General features: G+C 43.6%; 1 protein-coding gene across 1 annotated transcript; it reads right to left on the bottom strand.

Moving 5' to 3' along the window:
• Positions 1 to 4,368: 4,368 nt before the first annotated feature.
• IL1RN (interleukin 1 receptor antagonist) lies at positions 4,369 to 8,578 on the bottom strand (the record flags this gene model as incomplete). The annotated part of the gene is made up of 4 exons (XM_080928152.1): positions 4,369 to 4,584; positions 5,668 to 5,780; positions 6,740 to 6,828; positions 8,463 to 8,578. 4 exons carry the CDS (start codon positions 8,576 to 8,578, stop codon positions 4,369 to 4,371), a joined length of 534 nt encoding a protein of 177 aa, XP_080784278.1.
• Positions 8,579 to 19,574: the final 10,996 nt, after the last annotated feature.

The following is a 19,574-nucleotide window of genomic DNA, read 5'->3' as shown; positions in this document are numbered from 1 at the left end:
CACACACACACACACACACACACACACACACACACGTATGGGACAGAAGGTAAAAGTAACATTAAGGAGTGTAGGGGAAATTTTTATTCAATGTGTACATTTGAAACTTTTCTGGCAATTGGGGGAGGCTAGTCCCAAGACCGGAGAAAGGGGGAGAGATCCCAGCCTCAAGAATAGGCAGTAGGTGGGGAAACTTAGGCTGTTGGTTCACAGGATTATATATTTTGGATACATTTGACCTGTGAGAGATATATTCAAGTCAATTCCCTAAAGCTTACAAGAGATATATTCAAGTCAATTCCCTAAAGCTTTCTTTTTAAGTTTATAAAAGATCTAAAAGTATCAGATATGTTAGCATTTCCATGTTTGTAATCTGAATGAAGTCCACATTGTAGGAAGAACAGTAGACTCTTGTCTTTGTATCATAGTAAATGCTTGGGAACCCCAAAATGATTTTGGTTGAAAGCATGCGCCCTCTTCCCTCTATCCAGAAGGCTGGGTATATAGAGATCGAAAGGACTTTTTAGCACAATGTGGAACAATTTTTAAGTCCATACTTAGAAGACAACCAAAGGAAATTTAAGATCTTAGGCTTGTGACTATGGTAGTACTCTGTGCTTACCAGAGCTAGATTAATAGAGTTAGGACAAAGCAGTGAAAAGCATGTTGGAGGATTGAGGCCATGGGCACCACTAGAAATCACAGGAAGCAACAGATCTAAGGCAAGAGTGCTTTTGGGGGAAAGGAAAGGGCAAAAGACTGTCTCAGAGTGGGAGCACAAGAGAGAGAGAAAGAGAGAGAGAGAGAGAGAGAGAGAGAGAGAGAGAGAGAGAGAGAGAGAGAGACAGACAGAGAGAGACAGAGAGAGACAGAGAGAGACAGAGAGAGACAGAGATAGACACAGAGAGACAGAGACACAGAGAGAGACAGATACAGAGAGACAGAGGCAAAGAGACAGAGAGACCAGGAGCAATCTGGGGTGCCTGGGACCTTTTAAAAGTTGCATAGGGAAATATGAACTCACAGTGATAGTGGAAATGTGGCCCATCACGTATTGATAGGGGCTAAGTTTCTGAAAGCACCTCTCTCACCAGATTTACAACGAACAGCTCATCAGAACTCTTGACTGTTAAAATTCCGAACTTTCGAAGTCTCAGGATAGCAAAAGCACAGGAAGGGAAGAAATCTGCAGAGTTGTTCTGTATACCTTTCAGTCACTTTCTTAGACCTTTATGAGCTGTATTTACACACTTGGACCCTCACAACCTCAGCTTTCATGTCCTAAGACTTACAGCAGACTCACTATTTTTCTGCCTCCTAAAGGAAAGAAGATGTCCCTTGAAAGTGCTACCTAAGCCTGGTCTCCCCAGCTGTGTTCCATTTCTTGTTCCTTTCCAATATAGATTTTGTGTATTAGCTGGTTACTTCAGTGCAAACTGAGAGCTCCAAAGCCCAGCTGTGCCGAACGCAAAGGTCTGCACATTTGTTGATTTAAATATAGTCCAAATAAGCAGGTGCTTGTCCACTAAGGACCCATTTGCTACCAAGATAAAGATCCCCCTAAATCTAGTTTTATTCCAAGGATTTAAACTCTAGGCATTTCCCTTTGAAGTGTAAATCAGAGATTCCCTGATGTGTCTGAGAGACATTCCTTAGGTGTGGAAACCTCCTCTTTTACTCCCATCTACCCTGGGAATTCTTTTGCTCTCTTCCCCTTCTGTGTGGGAAGGCCATCAGGCTCAGGCAGATGCTGATGTTGGGGATCCACCTTGACAGTGAAAGCATTTCTCATTAAAGCCCGTGAATGCTACTGCCATCTGGTGGTCATTTTCTCTGTTCTGCTCCTAGCTTTTCTCTGGTTTATGAGCTCTTTCAAAACTTGTCTGGTCTCAATTCAGTCCACACAGATTCATTAGGGGACCTAATCAATGAATTCCATGTGTGCAGTGGCTAACTCTGAGTAGCTACTATTCACAGGAGATTGACATATATATTATGCATGAGACAGAGACCCTGGGATGTGTTCCACTGACATTTTTTTTGCAGATGGCTGTGGCCTAAAGCTTTCCTTTCAGAGAACCTTAAGGCGTACCTGAAGCCTTAACTACAGCAATAAGGGGAGGTCTTGGTGTGGTCATGAGACAGAGGGTTGGGGACACAAGAGAAGGCAGAGTTTATAATTATGCTGACCCTGTTGGTAAGTGTGCTAGAGCTTATACACTGCATGGCAGCAGTGCGGGAAAACTGCTCTTCTTTTTTCTCCCTCCCTCCTTCCCTACCTTCCTTCTTTCCTCCCATTTTTTCCTCTTCTCCCTCTTTCTCCTCCTCTCCATCTTCTTTCCCCCCTCTTCCTCATCCTCTCCCTCCTCCTCTTTCTCCTTTTTCTCCTCTTCCTCCTCCTCCTTTTGAAACAAAGTTTTTGTTTCTTTGAAAGGAAGCCATGGTTGTCCTGGAACTTTCTCTGTAGATTAGGCTGACTTCAAGCTTAGAGATCCACCTGCCTCTGATTTTTGAGTTCTGGGTCTAAGGATGTACACCACCACACCTGTTGAAAGTAGTGCTTTTCAAATTTTAGCCTGCATGCTTTAGTGGGGGTCTTGTTAAGGTGAGCATCTAAGCCAGGAAGTCTGGGGTAAAGCCCAGGAGCTGAGCTATTATTCCCAATGATGGGGTTGCAAATTGTGGGTCACACTTGAAGCAAGGAAGCTTTGAAATAGAATCCTCATGCACTAACTTCTCCAGGACTATAATAGCAGCCATATTACTGCTCATTAGAGAAGGGTATTGCAAAGATTAAAGGCTGTAGATCAGTCTTCTACATAAGCTTTTATTTGCAATCAGAGATGAGAAAACTGAACCCCCGAGAGGAGTTTTAACTCATCCTGAGCACACACGGCAAACTACATAGGAGACGAGACCATGTCCACAGGGTCACAGGGTTCAGTGGACATTTCTTTTCCCTCTTTGTTGACTTGTTACCTGGTGTTTGACTTGGGAGCATTTGAGCTTTAGTGATTTTTGAACCAAATGTTTGTTAGGATTCATCTGTTGGGCTGAGTGGAGCTGTCCATGGCTCATTTGTTTTCTTTGCTACTGTGGGGGATTGAGTTGAGCGCAAATTTGATACTTGCATGTTTATTCATCCACGATAGGTATTTGGGTTGTTTTCCGTGGTGGGCTCATGGTGGACAACAATACTCTATAACTTAGAGGCAAAGGTGTTTGGTATCCTGTTACCTAGAAATGAGGAAGAAGACGTTCAGAGAGGAGACAACTATCCTCTAGCCATAGAATTCAAAAAAACCTTCTGCCCTTCCTGTTTCTCCAGTGCCTTTATGCCTTAGACCTGGCTCATGGTCACAAACAACAAAGTAGACATTTTCAATGTTTTATTGTAAAATAAACTTAAAGTCACAGGGAGGAGTAAGAAACTTTCCATGAGCACATATAATACATATTCTGGGAGTGCCTTCTAAGAGCCAAAGAGGGTGTTCATCTTCTTCAGGGAGCTATTGTAGGTTTGGAGTGAAGATGGTATTTGGGTTTGACAGAGGAAGACAGGCTATTGGAAATTTTCAAAAAAAAAAGGTGTGTGTGTGTGTGTGGATTGTGGGAATATTATAGTCCACCAAATTTTAACTTTTCAGTTTAGGGATATATATATATCAAGAAAGGAGAAAGCCTACTGTCCATTTTCCTTTGGTTACAATCATTTCACAAATGCAGGTGCATCTAATCCCCATTTCCTCTCAGAAAGAACATAATGTCCACAAGAAGCCCCTCCCCCACATGGAATAAGGCTGGCCTAATAAAATAACCATGAGATCCTTAATTTCTGTTTTCTAGATCCTTACAAACTGAGGAGGAAGCATGACATGACCGTAGAGCACACACTTGGTAGATGTGATGTCCTGGTGGGTTCCATCCAAAGCATCAAAAACCCCAAAATGAATAACAAGGAGAATAAAAACATTCTCCATTGACCGGCACAGGTTAATAAAACAGGGTAAGGGAGCCACTTGGGGGATTGGCTGGACTGTGGACATGCAGGACAATGGATAAAACAAAAAAGTGTGTGTGTGTGTGTAAGCAGAAGACACCTAGGCCAAACAAATGGTCTAGACTTCACCCAAATGGCAGAGGCAACAAGAAAGGGTTTTGAACAAGGGCCTGCCATGATCCAATTTGAAAGATTATTCTGGAATCGTTATGGGGATTGGGTCAGTCAACAGACTGAAGGCAGAAATCTGTCATTAGGACTCTTCTGTCTCCTACTGTATACCTTGCAAAAGTTGTTTCTCAGACCCCAATGATGGCCAGAGTGATCAGGAAGTTAGTGGTCATTACTGGCCTGGGAGTGGGGAAGTACTATTGTTCTTCCTGGAAGTAGAAGTTTGTTACTATAAGGGGTTCTTTTGGTGTGTTGGTGAGGCTCACAGGACGGTCAGCCTCTAGTGTTGTGCAGAGGAACCATCCTGGACAGGCAGCTGACTCAAAGGTGGTGGTGGGGCCTTTCTCAGAGCGGATGAAGGTAAAGCGTCTGTCTTCTTCTTTGTTCTTGTTCAGATCAGTGATATTTACTTCCTGGAAGTCAAGAAATGGTCATGTAATTGCTGAGGGCTGAGAAAGTCCTGGTTGTCTATCTTCACACCTCCCATAAAGCTGCCACCCACTGATGGTCAAGAAATAAGCTCTTGGAGACCCGGCCAAAGAGCACAGGCTCCAGATTTCTTAAGATAGCACACATAGAAGACCTCTTGTCCCATTGTCATCTCTTGCACATTTATGTCATTGTGGCTGTAGCACAGTAAGTCTAAAAGATACATCAGCCAGATTAAGGTTATAGTCACAGTGATCTTTAAGGATCTGATTCTTTTAAGGAAAAAGGGGTGTAAAAAGGGTGTCTCAAAGCCCATAGGGTGTATTAGATGAGATACTGTGGTCATCCTTGTTACATTTAGAATAAACAGCAACTCTTCTTCACCCAACTCTAAAAGGTGATCTTGTCCATGGGTAAGATTTAGCAACAAATTTATGATTGTGGCTATTTGCAGTTGGGTTAAAAGTTTGTCTGGCTAGCCCTCAAGATAAAGTTTGAATAGCCCATTACTACTGACTAGGTAAAGAAGTGACACAGGTCAGTTAATAGATAACTAGTAGCATAAATAATGATTGGAAGTGTATAGTCTTGAGAATTGACCTTGCTAGAAGAAGGTAGGCTCAAGTGGTTTAGGAGGCACAAGACCTGTTGTGGTTCAGGTCCTGTGATGGTGTCATAGAGGTGCTCCTCCATGAAAATGTCTCCTCCTGGAGTTTAGACATTTATGCAGTGCCTTTCTACAATGAGTTCATATCAACATGTCACAGGTTTCTGCCAATAGACCTACCAAAGCCCAAGTTTAATAAGCACTTTCACACTGAGGCCTATCTACAAGGAAGCTCAGAGTGTCTACTGAATACAAAGAAGTTACGTAAAGGGTGGGTTAGAGAATGAGAGACCACCTTGGACACCCAATATGGACTGAGAACATTGTGGAAACTGCTTCAGGAGTGACCTGAAAATAGTCCTCTGTGAGGAGGGACCAGCCTCCCTCATCCTCACACACTCACAGGGCCATGGAGACACCGGTGGGTTAGAATGAATTGATAGCTCAACGAGATTCTTACCTCTAGCTGGAGCTTGAACTCGTCTCCAGACTTGACACAAGACAGGCACAACTTGCCCCCGTGGATGCCCAAGAACACGTTATGAAGGTCAATAGGCACCATGTCTATCTTTTCTGGAGAAGAGTAAAGCACGGGTCAGGAAGAGAGAAGAGGAGGCGGGTATAGGGGAGAGTCTGTTTGTATTTTCTGTCTCCTTTTAAAGCTAAAACTACAAGGTCAGAAGTCCAGGAAGGCTCTATCTTTCTAATCTGCTTCCAAGCAAAAGGTTGCCAGATTCCACACTGTTACCAACTTTCCTTTCCTTTCTCGGTGAACCAGTTCGCCAGGTCAACAGACACATCGTTAATAGACAGAGGCAGAAAGCTCAAGGCCCATGAATAGGCTCCAATCCACCTTCCCATCCGCTATTAGGTAGCAATAGAAATCCCATCCTTCTATGCTTGAGTGTGTTCATGGGAGAATTACTAGAAAGACGGGAAAATCCAGTTGCATAACTGCTGAGTGATACAGGAAAGCAGAGAGCTCGGGGAATATGAGGAGATACAGGTAATGCTTCATTCCATCATAAACAGAGATGTGGGACCTTTAAACTCCAGGGCTAAGAGAAATTTCAATTTTGTCAACTAAGTGCCCTCATTTTTCTAAAAGAAAACCTGAAGAATCTGTGGGTGATGCTCCTCCATGCTCATCTAGCATTGTCCCTAATTTAGATGGGTACATGATAAGGGGTGGCATCTATAGTAAAAATGCTATTCAGCTCACACACATGCTGTATTACCCCAGTGCAAGGCTAGAGTTTTAATAACACCGGGCCATAGTGGTCTACCAGCACAGATGGACTAAGGAGGTGCAGCGGTGCCTTCTGGCCTTTGTTTCTTCTAGCTGTGTCCCCGAGGCATTGTGACCCAGGTTCTATCTTTTCTGCTCTCTTGAGGCCACTTTCATGTATCTCCCAGTGGTCAAGTCTCTCATTTCCGACTCAACAGAAACGAGGACATCTGACATACAGCCAGAGGAGCAGGGCAAAGGACTCTGTGCCCACTTTACGCTAGCTTCCCAGTTATCAACTCACCTTCTAGTTTGGTATTTGGTCCTTGTAAGTACCCAGCAATGAGCTGGTTGTTCCTTAGGTAGAAGGTCTTCTGGTTAGTATCCCAAATTCTGAAAAGCAAATGACCGAGCTGGAGTAGGCAGTACAGAGCTCTTTCTTATTTTCTTAGTCACCTAATTTGCATCTAAATCTGCTGGAAGTGTGGTGCTTACCAAGTTCATAACACAAACGAGAAGATTCAAGCCAATACCATGTAAGCGATGGACCCACCCCTCATAGCTAGTGGTCCTCTTTTTCTTGTTCCTCACCCCCAGCATCCCAGCATGGACATCCATGGCTTCAGCAGAATTTTCTATAGAGCATTTGATAGAACCTCAGGCAATGCAAACACATCCTATATTCACCTTATTTAAAAGAGCTGCCAGGTACAGGACTTTCTCTGTTTTCATGCATTTATGTGTAAATTTAGACAGCCTTAGGTAGTGGCCACCACATCGTAGTATTATTACAAGTTCAAGGGTTAGAATATATTGTAGCCAAGCTACTCTGGCTTGATAACTACTCCTACTTCAAGCTACCTTCTTCTCTTGTTGGATCACCTGCTCTGAGTCTGTCAGGGACAGCTGTTGTCAGAAAGAAGTCAGCTTCTTCTCTACCTCACCCAGTGACCTGTTTGTCACTCTCTGACTTCTTGTTGAAGAGCCCTCTGTCTTCTAGAGAGGCAGGGACCTGTGAGATGTGGTAATAGAGCCCTGGTGATATGATCTTGGAGCTGCCTCTTTACCTGGTCAGGGGAACTGACAGGACTCCTTGGGTAGCTTGGGGCAGGTCAAGAGCTCAGGGATAGGTGGAGGTCAAACCAAGTACTCTGACTATGGAGGAGTATTTGTGCCTTTGTGACTGGTTTCTACGTCTCTAGTGAGCTTCAAACTCAATAGTCTCAATAACAGAACTCCAGGGACCTCTTTTGGGACTGCTTAGAAGATATGGTGGAAAATCTCACAAAGCAGTTACTGGATCTGCAGGACAGATGCATAGACTCACAGTCAGAGTCCCAGCCTCCATCTGTGGGTCCAAAGCAGGAAGGGTCAAAGGGAAGTGACTCAACACAGACTTCACTCTCAGGAAGGATCAAGGATCGATTGTATGCACCAACAATCTCCTTATTCATTTTAAAATTAAAATTGAGGCCTTACATTTTTACTACAAGGTTGATGCATCCCCCAAGGCTTTTGTTCCAATTCTAAAATTCAGATCATTTTTCAGGCATTTCACAGTTCTCAGAGCACAGGTCTCAGAACATGGTTACAGTTTCACTCATGTATTTAGTGTTCACAGTCCTATAAGGCACACAAGGGGTTATCAGAAAGCCAGTGTCATGTTACAGATAAGGAAACTGGGGACTCCAAAGAGAGATATCTTCCAAGTGACCACAGACACAGTGTAGACTGCTAGTCTGAACCTTTGACTGTGTCCTGCTGCAGTATTCCTCTTTGCTAGACCCCAAAGCTTATTTCTGGATGCCTGGTCATCACTTACTGAACATCTAGGCGTCAGAGAGTGGGCACAATTGACTGTCCTGTTGTCCATGCCTGGAATATTTTAAAACATAAGCCTTAAAGGCTGCATTTAGTATGCTGTTCTCGAATCAAGGATATATAGCCATTCTCATCCCATTCTTGCATATACCCTGGATGAAGAGCATGTGTCTCTGGTCCTTGGTCTGTGTCTTTGGAAGACTTACCTGAAGGCTTGCATCTTGCAGGGTCTTTTCCCAGAAGGGCGGCAGGCTGCCTCTGAATGAAACAAAAGGATGAGGAGAGAGATTAGGTGACTGTAGGGTGCCCTGCAGATTTTCATCCTGAGATTGCAGCAAGGCAATTGAGACTAGCGACTACCATTTCAGCCTCAAGGTGGTTGCTTATAAAGAAAGTAGTCGTTCACAGCCTGTGCTGCTGTCATTCTGTTCCACTGTCAAAAGCGGAAAAACCCTCATATTTCCAAAAAGAGAAACCTTTGCTGTTGTCACTGTCAACCCTGAGGGTGTCGCAATGGTGTGTTGTAACTACCTCCTCCCCCTTACCCTGTGTAATTTCCCCAAAATTGAGGTCTCTGTTTCCCCTTCATGGTGTTCCTGGGAAGAAGAGTACAATGAAAACCAGACTCCTCATTTACATGACAGGTACTCCGAGTCTATTTGATGATCCCTCCCACTCCCCCCAAACAGATCTAAGTAGAAATGTCTCCTTTTCATCTGAAGGCAAGTGATAGGGACTGGTAAACAAAAGACAGCGTCATGTCACTGTTACTGTGTTCTTTGGAGAAGGGACAGTTAGCTAGACTCTGGATAAACATTGTGTCCAGAACCGGATTGTAAATATTTGGCATTTTGTGAACTATCCAATCTAACATAATACTCTGCTCAGCTGTCATGGTGCAAAAGCACCCACAAGCAGTTTGTAAACTAGAAAAGTCAGCTCTGCTCCAATAGGCCATGTTTACAAAAAATGGGACCGATCACATGTAGTACAGAAGATGCTTGATGACCTCTGCTCTAGAGAAAAGAGTCCTCCCAAGAGCTTGGTTAAGTCTTTCCTCAATTCTGTATCTGGAAAGTCAAAGTCTATTTCTTAAAATTAATTATCTTATTTATTTATTTACATCCAAAATGCACACCAACCCACCCACAAAACTTTTGGTTCAAAATTTGTCTCCCCTAAAAATGTAGGGCAAAGATGGAGCAGAGACTGAAGGAATGGCCAATCAATAACTGACCCAACTTGAGATTATCCCATGGCCAACCACCAATCCCTGACATCACTAATGATACTCTGTTATGCTTGCAGGCAGGATCCTAGCATGGTGGTCCTCTGTGAAGTTGGAGTCGTGACTTCATTCCCATCATGGAAAAGTGGCTGAGGTGTGTGGACACCAGGTCCAGACTTCTTGTCTGCCACCATGTGACCTTGAAAACAATCACTTTGTTTATTTGTGTCTCTGTCTCTTCATTCTCAGAATGAGGAGGATCATGTCTTCCTTGAAGGTAGTAGGAAAGAAGGTAGTTAAGTTTTGGTCCCAAGTTCTCTTCCTGCAGTTTTCTGAATGGTGAGGGAAAGGTAAGGATCTTCTTATTTTATTCTTCAAAGGGTGATGAGAGTCTTTTGTGTCACCCAGGGCGATTGCTTCCAGGAGCACAGACATAACGGTTTCAGAACCAGATTGGAGCTTAGAGTCGCCTGACCTCAACTCCTCACTACTTCAAAGAGACCCAGAAAGACAAATTAATTAAGAAGACTTGCAGAGCTTATTAATGGCGGAGGACCAAACCCCAGCTCTCATGGCCATATTTTCCTACACACTCATTGAGCTTGATAAATTTGACCTTACTATCTTTTTCCTTTTGTTTTTTTGAGACGGGGTTCTCTGTGTAGCCCTGGCTGACCTGGAATTTGCTTTGTAGACCAGGCTAACTTTGAACTCAGAGTTCCTCCTGTCTCTGCCTCCCTTGTGCTGAGATTTAAGGTGTGCCCACTACTGCTCAATGGTTGCCTCTGACCTTATTTCAACCCAATAAACCAGAGTATGTCCAAAGGAGAGTTAAATCCTTTCATGGAGAAGCTGAAGAGCTGTCAAGTCTATAAAGAATTCTTTACCCAGCAACAAATGAGATGTGTCTGTTACTCTAATGCTGGAGAGTCAAAATGCCAAGCACATATCTTTCTTGAGTTATAGAAAAATGCCACATCTACCTTTGATAGCCAAGGGGATGCTCTGTCTACTCAATTCTCTGTTCGTTTTGAAAATTGTTTGTGAGGCTGGCTGAGGAAGAGATGTGCATGAACTTTCTTAGTTACTCACAACATCCAGAAGCCACTGAATTAATTAGGACTTAAAGTTTCTGAAAGGTTTATTAGTCACCCAGTGCAAACTGTTGTTATCACACCTGCTGAAGGGAATAGCTGCCATCCAACTCCCACAAGCTCTCTTATACTTGTTCAATGTACTTCTGAAGCCACCCTGGACTTCTTTATTACTTATTCATTTGTACAAATACTACATCTTACATATCAACAAATTCACATTAACACTCAGAAACAAGCAATAGGTTGATGGATGCCAGAGCCAGGAGATGGCAAAGAATGCATAGAGTTAAACTCACAGATAGAGTGACTCCATTGTGTAGCTGGATTTCTAAGAGAGTGCAGATGATTTTGCTCAACTATTACCAATTGCCCCAGAAAGGATAGCCTGTCTGGCTTTGAGCCAACAAGTTCAGGAAGCAGAGATGTGTAGGCCACTACAGCAGGAACAATTTCCTCATCCCCAAGTTCCTCTCCCCACCCCTATAAATGGCTGCAGTATCTTTGTCTCCTGGTAGACCCTTCAATTCCCTGAGGGAAAGAGGCAACATTGGTTGAAGGTCAGACACCTGTCTCTCTTCAGCTTCTCTGCAGCTTTGCAGCTCTAATGTTGCTAATATGAACAAGCTCTGGACATCTGGGGATCATATGACAGTAACAACAATGTTTACTATACTCTGAAAACTTTTGAGAGTTGTGGAGAGCTTTTTGGGGCCACTGGACACTTGGCAGTGGGAACTTCTCTCTCTCCTCTAAAAGGAAAGGAAAAGAGAAGGAAAATGAGAGGGACAGAGGGAGAAAGAGGAAGAAAAAGGAGGAGAGAGGAAATAGAATCTATGTGAGGAGAGAGATGTATTAATTATCCTGATTATGGTGAAAATTCTACAATTTATATCAAGATGTTAAGCTTATGCCTTAAATGTATTCGACTTCTTATTAATTATGCATTCACAAGAAGAAACAAAGAACACAAGAAATACAAGACAATTTAACAGTGAAGTTGAAGTAAAGCACAGATATTTGTATCACATGGTCCTGTAAATATGATATTCACAAGTGCTGTGATTCTGCATGTAGTATACAGAGTGTCACTGAGTTATTCATGCTTCGTCAGTTTGTTACTATGTAACTTTCTATACTAGGGTTTCTTATTCTTTCCATTCTCCTTCCAGATTTTTCTAGAATGTTGTATTTTGAGAATCAGAGTTTTGGTGGCTGCTGATATAATGATGAATGAAAAACTAGAGACTTCTTAATGAGGATAAATGTCTAAAGGAGCCAAACTTCAGCAAACTGTTGAGACTTCGATAGAGCGTCAGATTAGTATCATCTTCTCAAACATCCTTGAAGACTGAGGAAGAGAAGTGAGTAGCAGGGCTCTGTACTAGTCTCTGTCCTCAGACAGCTGTCCCAGCAACCCCCTCCCCCACCCAGTTGTTTGCTGTTGAGTAATGCTTCTCTGACCTCAGTCCAAATTCAGACCGGAAGAGATTTTTTTCCTAGAGGGTGGGAACATTAGGCTCCCAGACTCCCCGGGTCTGGGCTTATTTTCCATGACCGCTCTCACCTCCACACAGGTCATCAGTGTGTTCTTTCTGAGCGTGCAGGAAAGGAGGTCTTGAGCTGACCCCACGTTTCAATCCTCCCACATCACTCTACGCTATTCTGTCTCACACAAGGTGCCCAGACTCTCTAGATCTGTTTCATTACCCAGTAACCAGGTTTGATACTGGAAACTACTATGTGAGCTGCTATGAGAATTCAGTAAGACTCTCTGATGATGTACTGGCACGTGGGAATTACTCAAACAGCAGTGATTGTGCATAGTTCCTTGCTTTGAGCAAAATGGGAGGGATGAGTCACAGTGCCCCCAACCCCTACAGTCCTGGCCCACATGTGCAACTAATACAGCTCCTCCTCTCCCTGTACTAATCCATGCTCCTTCCTGGATTTTCTGTGGTGAGCCTAAGCACATCTCCCTACTAGAGGGGGAAGATGAGGAAGGAAAAAGTCCCTTTTCTCTTCTCTTTTTCTGGCCTCAATTCTACTCTTAATTTTTTCTTGTGGTGTTACTGTTGATGATCTTGGCAATACTGCTCACCAACTCTGGGCGGGGGGGGGGGGGGCACTCAGCCCAAATTCTACTTCCTGAACAAGCTTAAGGATCTCAACAGAAACAGAACTCTGTGACTTCCTTCTGGGTTCTACTGAGGCAGTGGGATAGAAAACCTGAGCGATCCACACATCAAGAGAGGCAATGGGCAATAACTGGAGCTTTAAGGACACAGCAGGGTATCAACAAAAGTGTTCTCACACATAGCAGCCACAAGAGTCCTTTGCATCAGGTTGCAAGGAGGGACCAACTTTACCATTGTCTCATGTTGAAGCCTTTCATATATTAAGCACAGCATTGACTGCATGGAAAGTTTCTGGTATCTCTTTGCTGGTTCTTAATTTTAGTTGATTAGGCCTTTCAGTTCTAGAATTTCCATTTGATTCTTTTTAAAATATAGTTCTTAGCTTTCTAGAAGAAAATGTAAACTTGTCTTCTTTGGAGATTTTTGGAAATATTATATCTGAACCTATGTACTTGTGTGTGCATGTGTGTGTGTGTGTGTGTGCGTGCGTGCGTGCGTGAGAGAGAGAGAGAGAGAGAGAGAGAGAGAGAGAGAGAGAGAGAGAGAGAAACCTACATTATTTTGGAACTAGACTCCTTCTTAAAAGAAAAAAAAAACCTGAGAACTTGACCTGCAGCAGAACCCAAGTTGCACTCAAGAACCAGGAAGGACTCTGTGGCTTGTCCCTGGCTTGCATCTTAGAGTTACTCCGTAGTAGCTGCTTCCTTGAAACAGTTAATCAAAGATTAGTCTGATTGTTTCAGATGTACTTTCAGATCTTTTGTTTATGGTCTTGCTTCAGAACTTGTCTGCTTACAATAGTCATTCTATTGGATGTTTGCCAGACTGGAGACCCCTCAGTAACTCCCATTTATCATTAAAACTCTGTCGCAATGAGGGTTCAGGGCTGCTTCGCCAAATCATCCTGTAGGTTGGCCGTGAATAAGCCTGAACTTGAGTTTGTAATGAAGAGACCCTGATGCTTACATTAGAGTTGGCTCCTTGGTGGTCTTTTGGGGTTCAGGAACACTTCCAGGCATATGTGTAATGTTGGGTGTCTTCCTTCACTACTCTTCACCTTAATTTTTTGAGCCAGAGTCTCTCACTGAATAGATTCAGCTACATTAGTGAGCCCCAGAGACCCTCCCTCTGCCACCTATCCAATCTCTAGTCCATGTGGCCCTATGGTGCCGGAGACAGTGGGGGTTAATGTTTCCTTTTTCTATTATTTACCGCTACACAGCCAACATTTTGTCAACTGACCCACCTTCTCATTCTTGAATGTTCTTTTTTAATAGGCTGCCCCAGATAACTCCACTATTCGAGTTCTTTCTGGGTCTCCTCCTACTGTCTGTTTTCCTTTAATGCATCAACTGCCTTGCATATAATTATGGTTCCTAGAATGGCCTTAGTGAGGTTAATGGTAGACCCTGCGCAGGAAAGAGAGCCTTATGTCACTGGAGGCATACGTTTGAAGAAAATTTCTCTGCCTTTTTATTGTGATTTACTTCCTGGGTGATGAGGTTACAAATTCTGCAGTATTGATATCTGGTATACCCATAAAAACCCTAAGCAATGAGCCCACCTAATTTTGGACAGGGTCCAAAGCTGTGACCCTGCTAAGTCTCTTCTCTCGGTAAGTTAATTGTATCAGCTATTTTATTATATGAACACAAAGCCAACTAACACAGCATGTCTGGTTACTTTGTGTTTGTTCAGGGATGTTGTATATTGAACACATAGAGATCTTTAAAGGATGCGTATGATGTTACACATTCTTTTAGATGGATCGTTTTGCTCCTGCTAGGCAACTGGTCCAGAGCTCTGAGGTCCCAGGTAACATTTATCCAAATAAGACTTGAGATCATTTGTAAGTGGGCTTGGATACTTGAGAGGGCTGTTCTAACTCTCTAGGAGTCTCACTCAGATTGCACGGACCCCTTTTTCTAAATGGAGTATAATGTATAAATTTTAACCAGTTTGTTCTGAGCTCTCAAAAATCCATGGATACTCAAAAACCTTAGCTTAAGGAGAGATTCCTCAGGGACTGAGGCCAGGTGAAGCTGGGTGTTTGTTACTCCCATTTTTAAAACGTCTCATCACCACTATATCATTTCTCATTTCTGTCATTAAACACTGAATAAAGCAACCAATATTTTGTCTGTGAGTGGGAACTTGGCAACTGAGTGTTGCCAGCTCCAGTGCCCCACAGAGGCAGGAGCATTTGGCTGACTTTCCTCCTTTCTGGAGAGAAACCATTTTTATTTGTCCCAGTACCAAACTCCTCTAAGCCTCAAATGGTTCGCAGGCAGGTCTTTTACCCCTTGCATTTTTCCTGATAAATCCACATTACAAAAAACATTAATGAATCCTGATGTGAGCATTGCCCTTGCCTGTTGGAGCTGAGCTTGGGCCACGAGGCACCATTTGTGAGATGTGAACAAGCATGCACCCTGAGCTGTAACAAAATCATCTCATAGCTTCTAGCCAACACTCAGATAGCTGAGTACTGGTATATGCACCACACAGTTGTGGCAATATTATCTTAACTTTGATAATTCTTACTAAAACAGCGGGCCAAAGTTGTTCCTTTCAAGTCATATATAAGTCTACTAGTATGAGAGAAAGTAGGGCAAAAGAAGAACACCTAATGGTATAGCCTGCTCCTAGCTACCCACGTCAGGTATTTGAGGGCATCTTAATAATATCCCTTGTTGGAAGCTCCCTAGGCCAACAGATCAGGCTTGAAGACAGCTGAGTTCCTGGCCATCTTTACCCAAGCTTTAGCCCTCTAGTTTTCTGATGTCAAGGTGATTACGTGTACTCTCTTGGCTAGCAAAGGCCATTCAGTAGACAAAGTATAAACTAACAATTGTCAGTGCTTTCCAAGAGGCTCAGTTTCTTCCCAGATCCAGATAGGAAGCCTTCTCTGAATCATTTCTGAGGTTAAGGATGGCGTTTTTTTCCTGTGGTGTGTGGTTGTAATATGGATTGGCTATGAATGCCATAATTTTTATAATTACCACATCTTCAAAGGTACATGCTAACTCTTTTCCCTGGTGCTTAACTTCATAAGGCAAGAGAAGATAGAGATGGGCAGGAATTCTGAGAAAGGGCAGAGCTGGGCTGTCATTTGCTGTGCCCACCTCTGTTCCTGCATTCACTGCTTTTAGTGATAAAACACCACAATCTGAGGCAACTTACTGAAAAAAAAGTTTATATGACTCAAGAAGGGATAAAAATCTATCATGTAGGGGAATATGGCAACTGGAGCAGGCAGATGGGAGCTCACATCTTCAACCATAGACACAATACAGAGATGAGCTGGAAGTGGAGTGAGCTTTAAACAATCTCACCCACTGAATGGTCACACCTCCTAAACCTTCCAGACAGCCCTCCAAGTTCAAGTGCCCAAACATTTCTCATCCAAACCAGCAGAAGTGGTATAGTCTGCCCCGAGTGATACCCCATCCTGTGCTTCATTCTTTATGCCAGTCTCCCAGCATACGGTGGGCATCACAGAGCACACTTTCAGGATGGCAATGCACCTGGATATCTTGCAGAAAAAAAAAACCCCAAGACCCAGAAAGACTACACTTCCTCTAGATGCTGTCTGAGGCAAGGTTTAAATTCTGTTTTTCATTCTTTTTCCTACTACATACAGTCCTGCCACAGGCATTTACCTTCTTTGCTTTATTGCACGATCAAGGAGAGCAAGAATCTACTTATTCTTATGGTTTTAATTTTTGTCTATACTTTATTATTCTATGGAGTAACTAGTTCATAACTGCTTGGAGATATGGAAAAGCATATGGGATGTGAGGAAATGGTTTTAAACCTTTGTATAGGCTATGATGAAAGCCATTTTACCTGGTTATGAACTAGGATGACAAACTGCCCTTTTTGTAAAAGAAATTTTAGCTTTGCTACTGAAAATTCTGTATCTCAGTGAGTTCCTCAGTCTTTGAAAACCTGGCACGATCGGTCGCTCTAAACTCTGAACCCTGGGTGGTGCCACAAGCATATTCGCTTAATGATTGTCTCTTGCTAATTTAGCTTGTTCTTATGGGCAAAGATGCAATCCATTTGGATAGATGATCTGTAGTTTAGATGATAAATGAATTCATAGATGATAAATAAGATAAGTAAACAGACTGATAGATAAATATGCACAAAAGCCAAAAATGAGTTTCTCACCCAGGAAGAGACCATAGTAAATAAAAGAACGGTAACATTCACCATGGATTCATTTCAAGTTAAGCCACTTATCTTAAAATGGTGTTAGCATCTGGCATCCTTAAGCTATCTTCAAATGTGGTTCTTCAGCAGGATTTACCCTCCTCATCACCACTGCTTTCTCCTCTCTCGCCCTTCCTTCTTCACAAGCATCACCTGCGAGGTGGGTAGCAGGATTCCATGGACACAGAGAAGGCAAAGGCCGGAAGAGGACATGCTACCGCCTCACTTCCGGCCTCACTCTGCCTCAGCAAACCACACTTCACTTCTCCATTCTTAGAGCCATGGTTCCTGCTGGGCCGCAGTCGGACGCTCCCATCTCTTCGGCTTTTGATGGCGTTTCTGATCCCTTCGCTCAGGGACTGTGGTGTCTATGCTGTGCTTGTACTGATTCCCAAATTCAAACCAATTCATGCTCGGCAGCACGTGACACCTTTGTGTCTGCTAGTTCTGTGTATCTTAGAATAAACGATTTTAAAATAAGATTCTTTCTGGTTCTGGAAATGACCCCAACCTTCTACTTTACAACATTTGGAAAACGTGTAAGAACTCAGGCTAACATTATAATTCTATTCACTGGGGGAAAAGAGAGGCTGTGTTTTCACCCCCCTGACAAAGCCTGATCAGTACAGCCACTGTCTCCATAGCACAGTGCAGTGGTTTAGAGACAGACTCACCTACACTCTAACTTCTCCCCAGTGCTGCCTGGCTTTGGGCAAATTATCAATCTCTCTTCATCTATTTCCTCTTCTGACAACATGCACACTAAGGTTCTTCCTTATACGGAACTGTATTAGGCAGTGGTAAGCCACCTAAGAGCTTTGCAAAGTGCTTGGCTTGTAGCAAACATGGAATGTCCATGTTCGTCCAGGCTTGCCAGCTTTTCTTGACATTGAGAGTAGAGAGAACCCTTTACCTCCTGAAAAAGATGTTCTGAACAGAGACAGCAACCTAGATTTTGTTTGCTTGCTTTTGCTGTTATATTTTATCAGAGCACCACAGATAATATTTGGCTTTTCCTTTAATGCTCACCCAAGCCTATATTCTCTATGGCAAACATGTCTAGCAGTTTTCTAGTGTCAGCCTGCTAATCCTTTGCAGACTCTACCCTTCTCTACCACTCTTCAACCTGTGGACACAGGCGACTCCCCACCAGCAGGTCCCATTGTGCATACACACTTCTTTCTGCCAGCAGTGGAGAATGGCCAATACCTCTGGTGACTTTTCTCGTAATGAGCACACCCCCTCTGCCCCAGCATATCTAGATAATTTCCTGCGATTCTGTGGCTTCCCATTGGCCAGGCTTTCTAGATAGTCCAGTGCTCCATGCAGCTGGCATTGCGCATTGGGTCAACACTAGTGGTGGACAATTCCTCCCTTATTTTTCATATGACTTAAAAGAGCTTACCTGAAGCCATGGGGGAGCTAGACAGGACACGAGGTCTTCCACTGCCTTTCAACGTCTCACTCCAGAAAGGCGTGCTGTGTATAAAGGAACACCCAAGAGGTGTGTATGATAGACCTTCCCAGGGTGGAACTGCCCCTCCTTCCCAGCTACCTAAGCAGAGTAAGAGGGGGGAGCTGGCCACTCCCATACTCCTACACGGGCCAGCCAGCCCTAGGAGGTGGGTTGCTGATGACTGAAGCCAAGCCATGCCCAGCTTCCAGAGGAGTGACTCAGGCTAGCAGAAGCCAAACTGGTTCTTATCTACGTAAAACTGGAGGTCATATGTGGAAAAGGAGCTGGGTTTGAGGCGGGACTTTTGTATCATCCCAAACCCAGCTTTTATGAGACCATCATACAATGCTTACATTTATTCAAAACACATCCTGACTTAGTCCTGTCTATGGCTCTTACAAGTGCTCTCAGGAGCACTGGCTGTGAGCCAAACAAGGCTACTTGTGTTCTAATGAAAGAGAACAGAGAGGGAAAGAGTAAAGTAAGCTAATTCCTTACTGGGGTAAGGGTCACAGGAGAAATAATGTGCCTGACATGCTTCTGAGGCACTGGGCAGATATCTTAGAAGGGGACCAGAGAGACCTCTTTGAGAATGGTGGCGTCTGAACTGGGGAAGGGAAAGAACGTTAGTAATCACAGGAAACAGCAAGGAAGAGGACCTGGCCGGGGTATTTCATGACCTGAGCATTATGCTGACTATCACATGAAGTCACAGCACCACTTAGAGGTTTACTCCATTTTCCAAGCATGCATTTCACCACTGTCAAGACTCACTCCAGAAGGCCAGATGCATTCTCTCTACTTTCCCTGACTCCTGTTCCTCTGCGGTTTAGAACCAACTTGCTCTGGCTTTCTGCTTCTGTGCCCTCCCAACAAGGAGTGGACAACTCCTATGTGCTTAACAACCATCAGACTGGCAGGTGGGTAACAGCAGCCTGTGATCCCCGGGACTGAGCCTCAGGATGCCAGTAACTCTTTGAGTGAGTCTGGACATGGCATTTTCCCCCTCTAGGCCTTACTTTGATAGAAGCAAAAGGACCTGACAGTCCCTGCCCAGCCTTAAACTGATGTGTAGACCATAGAATGGTTTATAAATTGTGTGCACTTCAAACTAGGCCGTGCTCCGGGCAATGCCTTAATATGAGGATGAAGGAGAGGGAAGGCGAATATAATGCTACTTTGTA

This window comes from Micromys minutus (genome assembly GCF_963924665.1).
Source record: "Micromys minutus genome assembly, chromosome: 13".
Lineage (NCBI taxonomy): Eukaryota > Metazoa > Chordata > Mammalia > Rodentia > Muridae > Micromys > Micromys minutus.
This window is presented reverse-complemented; position numbering and strand designations above follow the sequence as displayed.